The sequence below is a fragment of the Lepidochelys olivacea genome (genome assembly GCF_965140295.1).
Source record: "Lepidochelys olivacea isolate rLepOli2 genome assembly, chromosome: 9".
Classification (NCBI taxonomy): Eukaryota; Metazoa; Chordata; order Testudines; family Cheloniidae; genus Lepidochelys; species Lepidochelys olivacea.
The window spans coordinates 77,173,728-77,191,166 of NC_140419.1; the positions used below are offsets into that span (position 1 = coordinate 77,173,728).

General features: G+C 39.0%; 1 protein-coding gene across 6 annotated transcripts in view; it reads left to right on the forward strand.

Annotated features, from left to right (window-relative positions):
• Positions 1 to 17,439, forward strand: part of LOC311526828 (fibronectin type-III domain-containing protein 3A-like) — a gene marked incomplete at its 5' end in the record, with an annotated part of 84,493 nt that overhangs the window by 21,871 nt on the left and 45,183 nt on the right. For 4 of the 6 annotated variants that reach the window (XM_084640280.1, XM_084640282.1, XM_084640278.1 and 1 more), the window contains 3 exons: positions 2,328 to 2,468; positions 11,980 to 12,055; positions 13,514 to 13,590. In XM_084640280.1, coding sequence (XP_084496406.1) covers positions 2,358 to 2,468; positions 11,980 to 12,055; positions 13,514 to 13,590 — 264 coding nt within the window. The remainder of the gene's footprint in view (positions 1 to 2,327; positions 2,469 to 11,979; positions 12,056 to 13,513; positions 13,591 to 17,439) is intronic. The other 2 variants (XM_084640281.1, XM_084640277.1) reach the window with 1 other exon arrangement.

Sequence of the window (17,439 nt, forward strand, 5' to 3'; positions counted from 1 at the left end):
TACAGTGTAAGCCATGTGACTTCCTTACTTTAAGGATTGCTAATGGCAACATTAAAATACAGTTATTTTAAGTGGAATAATTATATGCAATCAGATATCAATACATTTTTGTTTGCAGCAGATCAAAAATATCATTGAGTGAATGATTATTTTATTCAGGAAGCAAGTAACTTACTAATGTAGGCATGCTTAAAATAAACTTCGTGGGACAATTTCTGCCCTCACACCTGTGCAGTCCCATTTGTTCTCTTAAAATGCCCTTGCTAAAAGCATAGCTAAAAGGTGTTTGATGTCCAGTGACATTATTTATTTGTATTTGGTAGTGTTTGATATTTCATAATATGCTGAGAAGTTACAGTAGCTTTGAACTAAAACTACTACTATGTCAATTATCGTGAGAACTTCCTCTGAGTGAGGGAAGTTTTCAGTTAGATGTTGAGGGTCTCTTTGACCCTGTCCACACCAAGGATTTCAGGGATTTCTCGCACCTTCACTGTAGAGCAGCTCTGAACAGGGTTAGATGGCACGGTGACAAAAACTACATCAGTCACTCTACTTTAGTGCTCCCACCATTGCTACTGTGGTGTAAATGCATTAAGTTCTGAAATAATCACAGGAATCATTTTTCCCCAATATGGAGCATGATGCAGCAGACTAAAAGAGAATTTACTATTATACACTGATTTAATAATTTAATAAACTGAAATACTCAAATTACTCGCATTGTAGTAATCTGTCTAAATTGTAGAAGATGGAGAGGGAGAAAGAAATATCAGCTAAATGTAATACAGCATTTCCTGTATCCTGTTATCCTATGCAGCACATTAGACTTCATAAATATACAGTAGAGACCCCAGAACTGTACAGCACTCCTCTTCCCTTCTCCAATGTGGCTACCCCAGTCCAGTCAGTAGTCTTTCTTGCTGTTAATTTTGATACTAACTTTTTGATGTAAGTGAGGGGGTTAGGTTCCAGGGAAATTTTTTTCACCAAACAAAAGACTAATACATACACGCACGCACTCACACACTAAGTTTTAAACAAACAATTTAATACTGGTACACAGTGATGATGATGATTGTGAAGTTTGGTTGAGGTGGAGGAATCAGGGGGTGGATTATTTCCCAGGGAATGTCTTACTGCTAAATGATGAACTAGCAATTGGCTGAGCCATCAAGGATTAACACTCTCACTCTACAAGGCAGCAGGAAAGGAGGGAGGGCAGACAGACACACACACTGTGTGTGTGTGGGTGAGAGAGAGAGAGATGCACATTTCCCCTTTAAGTACACTGCCTTGTTAATTAGATTAGCAAGCTGAACTGCAGCTGCTGCCAGCGCAAGCTCCCTCCCTCCTTTCGTGTGTCCCTGCTCTATGAAAGATGAGGTAAGTGGGGGGAGGGGGACACCCTGACATTAGCCCCCCCTCCTTTTTCATAATGGCAATTCATAATCTGTAGGGCAGCTGCTGCACAGGGAACTTAGGGGAGCAGGGAGCTGATGGGGGGAGCTGCTAGGGGGCTGCCGGTCCACCCTGGTTCCAACCACCCACCAGCTAGCTGCAATGGGCTGCTCTTCCTACAAGCAGTGGACAAAGCAGGTGATTGCCAAACGACATTAGAAGGGAGCATTGCACAACTTTAAACGAACATGTTCCCTAATTGATCAGCAATGAAACAATGTTAACTGGGACGACTTTAAGTGAGGAGTTCCTGTATTTACTTCTGATTTCTATGTGATAGTGCTCTTTCAGTTTAAAGATGCATACAGTGAATTTCAGGAACTTACTTGCAGAAGTAAGGTTCTGTATGGCACAAGTCTGTTCCTTAGCATCACATGCAAGAAAATGTTTTGGGCTTTTAGTGTGTCTAATGTAGTGGGCCTACAGATACACCCAATAAATATTGCTTCAGATTAAAAACTACTAAATATCCTTGGAATTAACAATAATTTGTGCTTTCTTTTTTTTTTTAAGTTGCAGTGATTTTGAAAGTGGCTCTTGTAGTAACTTTTTTTTGTCTCAGATTGAAATGATTTTAACCTCTTTGGGATAATTGCTTTTTTGTGGAGTAAGGAAGTCTGATGTTTTGTTCTTAGGACTTTAAAATGTCAGTGAGTTGATGAGAGTGGTGTCAGTAAAGGAACCAATTCATATAAAATCTTTCTTCTGAAGAAGAGAATCTACGCTGCTAAAGCTGCTATATTTTTCTTTTCAAAGTTTTGATAGACACCTCATGTGAAGGGCAAACTTCTGTAAAAATGAGTCTAGTAAGAAAGTTATTAAAATAAAAATAGCACCCTAATCTTGATTCCGTGTTTTCATTTCAGCAGGTGGTTGATGTGCAACACTGTCAACGAATGGTCATTTTAGCCATGATGGCCGACCAGCCACCACCATTAGAAGCCACACCTATAATGAATGAAGTGCCACTTCTACCTCATATGGTTAATGGGGACAGCATACAACAGGCAAGTACACCTGTAAAACTAGAATGCATAACAGTCAGTTCAGACTTTGCCTACTATGACATTAATCGCCTAACAAGCTAATTGGAGTGATGCATATTTCAACACTGTCCATAATTGGGCTATGTGTTTTATAGAGAAATTGTGCTTGTACTACTGACAATTCTTGTTTGAAAACTCCTTGAAAATTGGGACACTAACAGGAAATGGAAGGAAAGTCAGAGTAGTACTGATATTCAAAATCAGAGTTTTTCTGTTGCTGTCTTCAGTCTAACTTCAGATGTAAATATGGAGAATGGAAAAAAATCACTAAGCATATAGAAGGTTATGGAATCATGAAAATAAGAATTGTTAGCATTTAATTTCAGAAAGGGAAGCTACAGAAAAATGAGGTTAGTAAAACAGAAATTAAAAGGTACAGCACCAAAAGTAAAATGCCTGCAAGCTGCATGAAACTTTTTAAAGACACCATAACAGAGGCTCAACTTAAATATATACCCCAATTTAAAAAACATAGTAAGAGAACCAAAAAAAGAGCCACCGTGGTTAAACAACAAAGTAAAAGAAGCAGTGAGAGGCAAAAAGGCATCCTTTAAAAAGTGGAAGATAAATCCTAATGAGGAAAATAGAAAAGAGCATAAACTCTGGCAAATTAAGTGTAAAAATATAATTAGAAAGACCAAAAAAAGAATTTGAAGAACAGCTAGCAAAAGACTCCAAAAGTAATAGCAAATTTTTTTTAAAATACATCAGAAGCAGGAAGCCTGCTAAACAACCAGTGGGGCCACTGGACGATCGAGATGCTGAAGGAGCAGTCAAAGATAAGGCCATTGCAGAGAAACTAAATGAATTCTTTGCATCAGTCTTCACTGTTGAGGATGTGAGGGAGATACCTGAGCCATTCTTTTTTGAGCGACAGATCTGAGGAACTGTCCCCAAATTGAGGTGTCATTTGAGGAGGTTTTGGAACAAATTGATAAACTATACAATAATTTTCCAGGACCTGATGGTATTAACCCAAGAGTTGTGAAGGAACTCAAATGTGAAATTGCAGGACTTCTGTCATCTGTAAACTATCATTTAAATCAGCTTCTGTACCAAATGTCTGGAGGATAGCTCATGTGACGCCAATTTTTAAAAAGGGCTCCAGAGGTGACCCTGGCAACTACAAGCCAATACGTCTCACTTCAGTACCGGGCAAATTGGTTGAAATTATCGAAAAGAACAAAATTGTCAGACCCATAGATGAACATAATTTGTTGGGAAATTGTCAGCATGGTTTTTGTAAAGGGAAATCATGCCTCACCAAACTACTAGAATTCTTTGAGAGTGGTCAAGAAGCATGTAGACAAAGGAGATCCAGTGGATATAGTGTATTTAGATTTTCAAAAAGCCTTTGATAAGGTCCCTCATCAAAGACTCTTAAGCAAAATAAGCAGTCATGGGATAAGAAGGAAGGTTCTCTCATGGATTGGTAACTGGTTAAAAGATAGGAAACAAAGGGTAGGAATAAATGGTCCGTTTTCACAATGGAGAGAGGTAAATAGTGGTGCCCCCCCAGGGATCTGTACTGGGTCCAGTCCTATTTAACATATTCATAAACAATCTGGAAAAAGGGGTAAACAGCGCGGTGGCAAAATTTGGAGATGATACAAAACTACTCAAGATAGTTAAGTCTCAGGCAGACTGCGAAGAGCTACAAAAGGATCTCACAGAACTGGGTGACTGGGCAACAAAATGGCAGATAAAATTTAATGTTGATAAATGCAAAATAATGCACATTGGAAAACATAATCCTAACTATACATATACAATGATGGGGTCTAAATTAGCTGTTACCACTCAGGAAAGAGATCTTGGAGTCTTTGTGGATAGTTCTCTGAAATCATCCACTCAATGTGCAGCAGCAGTCAAAAATGAACAGAATGTTGGGAATCATCAAGAAATGGATAGATAATAAGACAGAAAATATCATATTGCCCCTCTCTAAATCCATGGTACGCTCACACCATGAATACTGTGTGCAGATGTGGTTGCCACATCTCAAAAAAGATATATTGGAATTGGAAAAGGTTCATAAAAGGACAACAAAAATGATTGGGGTATAGAATGGCTTCCGTATGAGGAGAGATTAATAAGACTGGGACTGTTTAGCTTGGAAAAGAGGTGATTAAGGGGGGATATGATAGAGATCTATAAAATCATGAGTGGTATAGAGAGAGTAAATATGAGAATGAGTAAATAACACTTCCTTAATACAAGAACAAGGGGCCACCAAATGACATTAATAGGTAGCAGGTTTAAAACAAACACAAGGAAGTATTTTTTCACACAACTTACTGTCAGCCTCTGGAATTCCTTGCCAGTGGGTGTTGTGCAGGCCAGTACTATAACGGGGTTCAAAAGGGAGCTAGATAGATTCATGGAGGATAGGTCCATCAGTGACTATTAGTCAGGTTGGGCAGGAATGGTGTCCCTAGCTGGGAATGGGTGACAGGGCATGGATCGCTTGATGGTAACCTGTCTGTTCATTCCCCTTGGGACATCTGCCATTGGCCACTGTCAGAGGGCAGGATATTGGGCTTGATGAACCTTTGGTCTCACCCAGTATGGCCATTCTTATGTTCTTAATAAGCAGTAAAGCTTAGAGAGAATATTTCTCACTAGACAAACTTGATTGCTTTGTTATAGAATTACAAAATCAATGGAAGAAAAGCGTGTATTTGAATTTAATAAAGCATTTGATAATTCACAAAATCTTTGATTATAACAAACTGTCTTAAATATAAATACCAGTCTGGATTAGAAATTGGTTGCAGTACCATAAAGAAATAATAATGTTGGAAGGAGGTGTAGTAGGATATAGCAAGGACCGGTTAGGTTGGTGATATTTAATATCTTCGTTAATGATCTACAAAAAGGAGTTCATAGCACACTAATGAAAATTGTTTATGCTAATTTGGAAGGAGATCAGAATATGAATGAGGACATAAGAATAACACGAGTGCTTACTGAGATTAGAACTGTAAGCAAAAACAGATGATATTCAGCTTGATAAAGTGTAAGCTAGTACGTCTAGGGAACACTAAACTAGAAGTGAGTTTGCAATTGGATATGGCATTCTAAAGGTTACTGCATTGTACTAAATATAAAGAGGAAGTGTTATGTGACCTAGAGATTATAGTCTCTGTACACTTTTAGCGGGACCACACTGGAAAATGCTATATTAGGTTCCGGGCATCTCATTATTTTAAAGATATTGATAAACTAGAAAGTGTTCAGAGAAGGAACAAGCAAAGGAATATGTTATACTTTTACCAGCAGAATTTAAATAGCGGGTGTGGATTTGGGGAAATTTTAAGAGTTTATATCACATAATAAACAAAAGCTAAAAAGCATATGAGCTAGCCTACCCTAGCATTTTAGCAAGGTGAAATCCCTCTTTTTAGACACTCATCAGCTGAGAGAATATTCAAATAGCTGATGCATCATGTTACACCAGGAAAATAGTAAATTGAAAGTTAGTGACCAATTGGGTTTCAGGAAGATCACCAAGAAAGGGAGGTTCCAGTAATTAAAGTGAGAGATGCTGAGGAATGAGATGGTTTTGTGTGTGAGCAGGGAAGAGTGGGATCTTGGAGGTGCTGAAAGGAAGAAACAAATGACACGATTTGAACACAGCCTGACTGTGAAGAATAGAGGAATGAAAGATAATTACCAAGCTCTGGCCTTACGTGACTTGTAGGATGGTGGTTATTTCAGCAATAGTGAATAGGAGAGAGTGGGAAATGTTTTGGAGGAAGAATAACTTGTTCCGTTTGCGCCATGTCAGGTTCAAGTTGACAGCAAGCTTTTCAGAAGGAAGCAGAGAGATAGGATTGGATAGAGGGAAGAGAGATATGTGAGTTGTCAACACAAAGTTGGTAGTTGAAGCTCTCCGTGGATGAGATCACCCAAAAAGGGTGTAAATGGAGAAGAGAAGCCAAAGGCACAGCTTGCAGAGCAATTTCCTATAGGAATCCTAAAACAGAGATGCCATTGTTATTGGATTTAAAGCAGCCCAGCATCATGTCTTAAATTATGTAGCGATCCCTGAGGCAAAAACAAAGGTAGGGCCGGGTGCTGCAGAGAAACCCTACTGCTATAAAAGCTGTAGTAGCTGTCATTCTTCCCTAACTTGTGGCAACCATTTTCCTCAGCCAAGTCTTCATGCAGCAGCGAGCCATCAGGAAAATGAAGAACTCTGGTAGGTTCAAGAGCTTCATCCAGCTGGAATTTTAACTTGATCTACAGAGTTATAAAAAAGATAATCAGATCATTGGGGAACTTCATCTCTGCTTCTCATTGGTTGAGGAACCCATGGTATCTGAAACTAAAGGAAGTTTCATTCCATCTGTCCATTTCGGAGAACGTGCTGACTGTGTGATTTACTAAGATCTGGCATATTTTACATCATAGCCATTATGTGGGCAAACGTCAAGAATGGATTCTCAGAGTTGCTTTAGCAATGAGTTATTTAGCATCTGCACTGTATTTAGGAGGAAAATATTTTTGGGATAATGTCGCAAGACTAGTGTTTAACTATTCCAGCAGCAACTGACATCTGGTGTGTCTTAAACTGGGCTAGGCAAGAGGCAGAATGCTAGTTATTAAAAGTCTGGTCTGTAGTGATTGGACCCTACAGAGAAGTGTGTCCTTGTGGGAGCTGCTGCATGGATTCTCCCAGCTTCCAGAAACCACTTGGTATATAGAAACCAGTTTAGTTTAATCCTGAATACTGTCATAATCCTCTCTCTGTGTAGGATATCAAAAACTTATTCTGAAGGTGTTCCTGGCAGCCACTTGCTTAGAAGAGTGAATGGGAAAACTGAGTGCTGATTCCTGCAAAGAACCTTAAGCTTATATTTTAACATGTTGTTCTCTGGACATTATCTTCTTCCTTTTCCCATAATAATTGATGCAAATGAGAGCAGATTAAACTACTTAGTGCGTCACAGATTTGTGTTATAAGGACTTGGGGTTTTAGAATCCTGGTATTCATTCCCTCTGCATCGAAGGCTTAAGAGGGCAGACATCATCCATCTAGAGAGTGTAGAGTTGGAGAAAGTCACTCATTGGGGAGAATTCTTTTTAACGGTGGTAAATTTCTAAATTCACTTAAACAACTAATTTTGCAATGTACTTTCACTTTGAGCAGCAGGGGTGATTTCACTTCTGAAAATTTTGAAGACAATATGCCATTTTACTTACATACATTAAAATAACATGTGGCAAAGTGTTGGGCTGTTGCAGCATTGGCAGAATGATCGTTAACAGAAGGCAATTAGGTATTTCCAAAGTCCTGTGTGTCTGGACGACTTTTGAGAATGAAGAATTTTCTGTAGCTAATTCTATAAGTGCAGTGATACCTTTCTGTATACTTCCTCGAATTTTAGCATACAGTGTTGTGGAGAGGTTGTTATAAAGTTACTGTTTGAGTTATTGATTTCAGTTTCAACTGTGACCTATGAGCCTACAGTTCACTTAATTTATAGGACAATCTCTTCAAAAGAACACCACCTCCTCTTTAGATTTAGAGGCAAACTTTACAGCCCAGGCCCATATCTAACTCAGTTGTCGTCATCTGCCAGAAGGTTTGAACTACACTTCAGCAGCCAAACTGTTGTGCATATGAGACTAGCCATAGTGTAGGAATGATTCTCCACCCCCCCCCCTTACATCTGAACAGGCCATAGCTGAAATTGTTTCAAACATTAATATTCAGCTAATCAAAACAATACTTGTTATAATTAAAAATTAAATCTCCAAATTACTTTCTGTAATGGATCATAAAATCAGTGCTGTAGCTGGGATATGTTGATGATGATTTCATCCGCTGGACAGACGACTTCAACTCCCTCATAGATTTCCACCACAGCTTCAGCAACCACCATCCATCCATTAAACTCTCTCTGGAACACTCCTACACTAGAAACATCTTCCTGGACACCACGATCAGCTTCAACAATGGAACCGTACAGACAACTCTATATGAGAAACCCACCGATCACCATACCTACCTTCATAGATCCACTCACCACACCAAGAAATCTGATCTCTACAGCCACATAGTGTGCTCCAAGAAGAGAGTCTGGGATATACACCATAATACACTCAAATCCACCATCACCAAATAAAAACACTCAACCAGAGAAGTAGATCACATCACTGGATGGGTCAGTCAAATACCTCGAGACAACCTACACCAGCATCTGCTTACCTTATGTTTAGGCTTGGAAGGATTAGGTTTTAATCGGTAAATGTTGATTTTCATACACTCTCAAACCAATGAAAAAATACTTGTATAGATGATTATCTAAATTTACAATTAGACAAAGTAAGAAATCCGCTTGAACTTATGAGAGTTTGATTTAAGCATATTGACTTGTGATGTAGACTGTTTTTTTTTTAATGGCTACAAATGGTTATAAAGCTTTAACTTTTTGAATTTTAAATTATTTTCAGTCTCCCCTATTGCTTGCTCCCTCACAGTTTCCCATAACTGTGGAAATGTGCATCAATAAAATAAAAAAAAAATGCTTAAAACCCATAATTTTGTGTAAACTGGAAATTTAAATGGATAAAAATAAAAGTGTAAAAATAAACATTGATATTATCCAAAAGCCTTTAAAAAATCAAATGCTAATAAGCTTACTTACGTTGCACAGCAAGAGTCTGTAAATCCATGTGTGCCTTTGAAGTAATGAGAGGTTCAAGGTGAGTTACTGCAGTGTGAGAGGTGTGCAGCTGGGAGAGCGCTCTAATGCGTTCTGCTGTGGCTTTTCTGCCTTCCTAATATGCCTCATGGCAGACATTGAGGGTTTAACTATTTGAACCATTTAATATAGACAGTGTTTAGGATCCCTGTGTTTTAGCCATTGTAAAACTAGCATTCTCCTGTGGTTATACTATGTATACTCGGCTCTTATAACCAACTGAAAATGTAGTTTGAGATGTAGGGTGAACCACAGGCAAAACTTCACTATAATACATGGTTTAAATTGTCCCCCAGCCATCCTGGTTCCTGGATGAATTGGCAGGGTATCAGGAATGTAAGATTAGTTGGATGTGATGCCATTTATTTTAAGGCAAATTATAGCTCATTGTTCAAAGTAAAAATTAGTTAAATCTGTGTGGTGTTGTGTTTTTTTAATTCTTGACTAACATCAGCAGTAAATAATCCCTGAAGCCTTTTTACTTTCCTTCATTCTTTAAAGGAGGTAAAGATTAAATGTCCATAGAAAAACCACCAATGTAGAAAGTAAATACTTAGTTTTTTAGTGTAGTGAGGTTTTTTTGTATTACATAATATAACTACAATATTGGGTCAGACCAACTGTCCATCAATCCCCTTATGCTGTCTGACAGTGAATCTACCAGAGCTTCAGGAGGAGTGTACAGAACAGGGCAGTTGGATTGATCTGCTTCTGGCAGTCGGAGATATGGGGTTGCATTTATGATCATTTGGCTAATATTCATGGACTTAAGATGGACCAATCCTCCATGAACGTAGCTAGTTTTTTTTTTTTAATCCAGTTATACTTTTGGCCATCCTAACATCCCACACGGAAGAGCATTCCACAGGTTAATTGTGCATTGTATGAAAAGCTGCTTCCTCTTGTTTGTATTAAACCTTCTGCCTATTAACTTCATCAGGTGACCTGTGATTTTTGTGTTGTGGGAAAGATATATAATTTTCTAGTCACTTTATCCACATCATTCATGATTTTATACACATCAATCAGTTTCCCCCCCTTTAGTTACCTCTTTTCTAAACTGAACAGCCCTAACTCTCCTCATATGGAAGCCTTTCCATAACCTTGATCATCTTTACTGCCCTTCTCTGAACCTTTTCCAGGTCTGCTGTATCCTTCTTGAGATGAGGCAACCAGAACCGGACACAGTATTCAAGCTGTAGGCATACCAAGGATTTATATGGTGGCATTATGATATTTTCTGTCTCATTTTCTATCCCTTTCCTAATAGTTCTAACATTGTTAACCTGTACAGTAGGGTGTAAAAGGTAAACACAAAGTAGAAAACAGGACAAGTAATCCTCAGTGAGCTCCCTCAGGTTTTAAATTGAGTAGCCTCTGCATGCAAACAAGCCAGGCACTTAACATTTTATGTGTATTCCATTGGGCTGTTAATTGGAACAACTATGATCTTGACACTTCGCAGCACAGGTAGGCAAAAATCTGGCGCATATTCATTTTGAACGGACTAAAATCTTGTTTGTTAATCCCTGGTTAAATGTGTTTCTTTTCCTTTAAGACTTGACTTAATATTGATTAAATAAGCTTGTGTCAAAAGCAAGGAAATTAGTATATACAGCTTCCAGAGTTTTGATTTGGGAATTACATAGAAGCCTTTTTGTGTGAATTGGAGAGCCTGTATTTATTTTACAGCTGTGGTAGTGTTAACTTGCCAACAGTTCCTGTCCCTGCACAGCTGATCAAAAGGTTGTAATAAACAATTGTAATGTTGCCACTGTTTGTGGTGTAACTTGCTGTCTCATCCCTTCTGCTGCAGCTCCTCCAAAGAGAAGCTATTACAAGCCATAGAGCAAAACACACACTTGTAAAAACAAACTGAGAATTAACTTAAAGCTTAAGGCAATTTTTAATGCTTAATTGTATTGCTGTACAGTGGTACAAATAATGGATTTAAACATTTTCAATATAAAATATAATGCACAAGGGTTTTGTCTTCAGAAATAAGACTGACAGAGACTATAACCAGAGGCTTTATCTATTTCAAACAGTCAGATACAACAGTCAATACATTATATCTATTTGATTATAAAGGATAATTTTAAGTAGGTTGAATGTGTCTAGGAAAATTATAGGCTGCTTGTCCTCAAAAAGAGAAGGCATGGAAAATATTAATGACCAAGTTCAGAAATAATTTTTCTTCATAAAATTAATTGGTCTTTGGAGAACTCATTGTCAAACTATATTTTAACCTATTTTCAGTGTGGAAACTCTTGAGTAAAATATCCTCTTGGGTAGAACATCTTTTATAAATACTCTCTCTAGATGCCCGATCTTGTCAATCTAATTCTGAGATTGTTGAGGCGGTGTCATAGAGAAGACTGTAAAGCAAAATGTATTGACTTTGCATAAAGTATTTATTTCTTAGATCATGTGGTAGTGGTATTTAAGTAAAAAAGGGAAATGGCATGGAAAACAAAGGTGACAAAGAAAAGTAAAGTATATCTTACGTTTCATCTGTAACTAGGGAGGAAATGACTGGTAGGTATTATCGGAACAATTTTGAATGTTTCAGAATAAAGGATAACTATATAATTTATTGAGACTGATGGGAATTCAATCCACATTATTAGTATTTCTAAACTTGCCCTATTTGCATCTATAAGAAATTTTGTAAGACGAGACTGGAAAGGAATTTTTTTTTTAAATCTCTAAAATATTTTAAATGAAGTTTATTGAAATTACTGTGTTTTTGTTTTCAGGTTATACTTGTGCAGGTAAACCCAGGAGAAACTTTCACAATTAGAACTGAAGATGGACATATCCAGTGTATCCAAGGTAAAAGAAAATTCCACTGAGTTCAATCAAATGTGTTAAACAGGGGAAAAAAAAAATGTAAAAGATTCTTCATAAAACTACTGCCATAAGACTTCCACTACATAGTCATAGGTATGTTTACATGTTTTCAGTCATACAGTGAATGAGTCTGTTCAGTCTGTACTGTAAGCATGAATAGGAATCCACTGGAAGATAAATGTTAATCTTGAAGAGAGTTAAATATCTTGGATGTATTACATCTTAACAAACTTCACTGGTTATTTATAAAATATAGTGCAGGCCAATTTGAATCTTGTCTTAATTAGATAACACTATTGACTTGTAATGATTGTGTCAGGATTTTAACACTTCAGTTTATTGAGGGTTTTAGCTACCTTACTCCAAATTACTTTAATATGTATTGTATGGCAAAATCTCTGTGCAATCTCTGGGTAAGGAATTACGTCCAAAGCCTCTGTTTGTCAGAGGGTGGAGATGGATGGCAGGAGAGAGATCACTAGATCATTGCCTATTAAGTTCACTCCCTCTGAGGCACCTGGCATTGGCCACTGTCGGTAGACAGGATACTGGGCTGGATGGACCTTTGGTCTGACTCAGTATGGCCATTTTTATGTTCTAACACTGTGGTATTTGTAGTCTGTTGCTATTCAGGAGTGAATACTAATATCCATGTAGTTACAGAGACCTTGTTCCATAGTAGCAAATGGCAAGTCTGCAGATTTCAACATTGGTTTAAAAATGTGCTTATATTATATAGCACAATACTTCCAAGATCAGCTTTCTGAAAATAATTGTTGTATTCTCTTAACAAAAATGGTTGCTGTTTTTTACAAGTGCAGATAGCCAGAGTAATAAGTAATGTTACTTTATATTTTAAATCTACTCATCAGAAAGATAAGAAAACCAGCATTATCCTATACAGATATTTAAGTAATATCTAGTATGTGAGAGCATAAAGCGGTTATGATTATTTCCTATCCACAGGTGTGTTTTTAATAAACCCAAGTAGTATATATCCAAGTGGAGCATTTATATGGGGCAGTATGACAGAAAAGTTTCCAAACATTTTAGTGAGACATGAAAATTGTATTCCACGCGCTGTTTTGAGTGAACGCGAATCACTCCTGTGAACAGAGGTGACTTTATATCTGCTGATGAACACTGTTAAAATATTTTTGGGGTTTTTTAAATGGAAAAAGTATACACTAAGATTTGCTTACCATTTTCCTAACTTTTAAGTCCCATTTTAAATTCAGTTGTCTAAAGATGGGTGGATAAATGTGGATGGGCAGCCTATGTAACTTAGCCACGTTTTTTTAAATGAATGAGTGCTTACCTTTAGGCCATCAAATAAAAGTGGGGAGGGGTGAGGAGATTTCTGATTGTGTAAAATTTGGAATACCCACTGTGGTAAAAAGTGCTAACACTTTTAAATCTTACACTTTTTTTCCTTTTCAGGTCCAGCACATGTTCCTATGGTGTCACCAAATGGTTCTGTGCCTCCGATATTTGTGCCTCCTGGTTATGTATCTCAGGTAAGAATTAATTTACAGTTTTTTGTGCTTTTGCATCAGAAGTTACTGCTCATCACATCCCTAATAAAAATGAAAGACAATTTCTAAAGCTGTTTAATAGCTGTAGAAATCATGGTTTCCTTCACAAACAGATCTAGTATATCAGGTGTCTGATTTGTGCACAAAGGCTGAGATTTTCAAAAATGCCTTTTGACTTGGGTATCCAATTCCAGTACAAATGGGAATTGCCTGACCAGTTCCCTTTGATGGCTTTGAAAACCTTAGCAATATTTGTCTTTTATTGGCAGTAGGAAAACCTAATGTAAGTTGGAGAGAATTCTTTTAATACCAGTCTGATTGATGAGTTTGATAGTCATATTCCACAAGTGCTACCACTATTCAGTAAGAGCAATAGTTGCTTCCAGACATTCCAGTTGTATGATCATGGATATATGTAGTGGAATACAGAGTCTTTCACCCGTTAGCTCACAGATTTGATTTACTCCCAGATCAGTCATTACCAAAGTAGTTATAATCTGACTGTTTGGGATCTGTGTTGACATGTGAAAAATCTTAGTTTCCTATGACGCCTCTCACTGTAGTATCTAATCCCAGCACAGGTAATTCAGGTCCATAATCTAAATCGGGGTGGGCGAACTTTTTGGCCCAAGGGCCACATCTGGGTATGGAAATTGGTTGGCCATGAATGCTTACAAAATTGGGGGTTGCGGTGCGGGAGGGGGTGAGGGAATCCAGCTGGGGGTGAAAGCTCTGAGATGGGGCTGGGGATGAAGGATTGGCTCTGTGCTGAGACCGAGGGGTTCGAGGGCAGGAGGGGGATCAGGGCTGGGGTTGGGGCATGGGAGGAGGTCAGGGATGCGTGATCCGGGCAGCGCTTACCAGAAGCAGCAGTATGTCCCACATCCAGCTCCTACATGGAGGCGCGGCCAGGCAGCTCTGTGCGCTGCCCCCTCCACAGGCACCGCCCCTGCAGCTCCCATTGGCTGCAGTTCCCAGCCAATGGGAGCTGCAGGGGCAGCATGCAGAGCCCCCTGGCTGCCCTTAAGTGTAGGAGCCAGAGGGGGGACATGCCGCTGGTTCCAGGAGCTGCATGGAGCAGGGCAAGCCCCCGACCCCACTCCCCGGCGGAAGCTCGAGGGTTGGCTTAAAACGTATAGAGGGACAGATGCGGCCCCCGGGCCATAGTTTGCCCACCCCTGGTCTAAATCATAGAGAAATCTGTTCTTGCCCTTGCCAGATTCTAGCAAGTTCTGTTTGGAGTATGTGGATTTTTGTTTGTATGTTTAAGTATTAAAGCTCTCCAGATATGTGAAAAAGTTTTATTAAAAAGAGGAATTTTGCAGCATGTTCAAAAATTGGTAGTCTGGTTTTAAATTAATTGAATCTCCTTTTGGAGCTCATTCCATTGCCAGACTCCCTCAAGCAAAACACTAACTCTGAGACCTAATTTATGCATCACCTCCAGACTAGATAACAAAACTCAGGACATTACCTGTTAAATGCATTATCCCAGAGCTGTCTTAGGTCAACCCATGACCCACGTGGATGGCTTTGAAAAATCAGAAACAAAATCTTACACTGTTGATGCAAGGTACTTGGGAGCTAGCAATGGTTATAGGTAGAAGAGTCATATGCTTTCGATTGTATGTCTGCATTGATTAAACCTTTAGACCAAGATATAGTAGATTAATTTTCTGTTTCTAGGAAATTGTGAAAGAGTGGTTCACTGACCAGATTCTTGTAGGAGACTTCATCTATTCCTCTCATAAGTTAAAGGTGGAGAAGGTGGCATTTCTTTACACTATTGCTACATTGTCATCCAGGATTAATGATTAGCCTGATAGGACCCCAAGGCGTTACATAACTGATTTCACTGGGCGGTGGGGTGGGAGAAACTAGGTGGGAGGGGAGGTCAGTGTTCCAGCTTGGTTTTCACAACTTTTGCCTCTCCCAGCCAACATGATTTTGGTCTTGCCCAGGTTTCATTTGAGCCATCCAAATTCTTATCTCTTATAAGCATTGGGGTGTCCAATATTGGCACCTGTAGGGAACTATATACAGCTGGATGTCATCAATGTATTGTTGCCAATGAAATCCATGTTGCTTATCACCTCTCCAAGAGCTCTCATGTAGGACAAGATAGATCCCGCTGGGATTACACTAGTGAGGGCTTTGGGGAGCAAGTAGTTTCCCATCAGTTCTTTGGGTCTGGAAAGGAATTATCAAAGCAATTGTACTGCAATTGTCTAGTTCAGCTATGTGATGTAAGCAGGTCAGTAGTACCTTTTGACTGACTGTGACAAAATCTGCAACCGTGTAGAATGATGGCGATATGGGATCTGAGCATTGTTAGGAGGAGGTTATCTTTTAGTTGGCCTATTTGTCCCCATGCCATGAGTCTGCTTTAGTCTTAGTTCTCGGTGGTAATAGATGTCCAGGTGATGTAAACAATCACAATAGGTACTAGATGACAGAGTCAAAAGACTTAATAAGCATGGTCTGCTTTTCCTTGAGGGGATCCCTCTGGAATATAGCTGAAGCACATTGTTTGCAGCACTGTATTTAAACTTGAGCTAACCATAGTGCAGATAAATGAGACTTCTGTCTCCCATACTTTCTTCTTTTATATCAGTCTGTGATGTCATCCTCTCATACTTGTGTTTGTTTTTCATCTTTTCCTGGCCAATGTAAATACTCCCTAGATCTTTCCTCAGGTTATGTCTTCTGCTCTTTTATAGTACCTCTCAAAGGATTTCAAAGTCTTTCTCTTTATCAACATTTATCCTCTTAACACTTCAGTGTAATAGTTAAATATTTTATTCTTTGTGCTGAAATGTAAGCTGAGACAAAATGCTAGTGATTTGTGCAAGAGTACTTGGTAAGAAAGTAGCAGGAGTCTTTACTCCTCCTTTTGCTTTATCTTTTTTTCCTCTTTTAGGACTTCTATCTTACACTTTTTCTGTGTTCTTCCTAAACTGTGGAGATCAGAACTGCCTGCAATATTTGAAGTAACACCAAAGCTATTCAAATGAACATGATTTTTTTATTTTTATTTTTATTTTCAAACTGACTAATTTCAAAAATCAAATTTTCTTTGAATAGCATGTCTGGAAATATTTTTCAAAGGCATTTTTAAAAGGAGGAGGTTTGGTTCTTCGAGTGCTTGCTCATATCGATTCCAATTAGGTGTGTGCGCGCTGTGTGCTCAGCCATCGGAGAATTTTTACCCTAGCAATACCTGGTGGGTCGACTGTGGAGTACCTTGGAGTGGCAACTTCATGGCGCTGGATATATACCCCAGCCAACCCAGTGCCCCCTCAGTTTCTTCTTACCACCAATGACAGTCGTTGGAACTGTGGAGCTTGGCTTTGCTACTCTCCACTCTCCCTAGTGTTCACCCTACAGTTTGTTCATAGTTTGTTATTGCTATAGATTAATAGTTGTAGTTCTAGTTATAGTATAGTAGTTTGTATTAGTGGGGAGGAAAAAGGGGTTTCCGCTCCTCACCGTACTTGATTGGGCTCATGCCCAAAGCTCCGGGCTTTAAGCGCTGCAGATCCTGCTCCAAGCCCATGCCAATGGGTGACCCCCACAACTCTTTCCCCCCAGACACTTCAGGCATCTCACCAGGTGGAGAAGTGCAGGATTTGCAACAGCTTTCGTCCCCGGACTAAGGAGGAGCGGGACTTTCATTTGAGACAGCTCCTTATGGAGGCGACTCTTAAGTCCTCAGCCTCCAGCAGCGCAGCAAGACCCAGTGCCAACCGCTTTGGTACGCAGCGCCCCAGCTTCAGCTACAGGAACGGTACCGCCGCGGCACCGCACCAACATCTTCAGTCTGGCACTGCT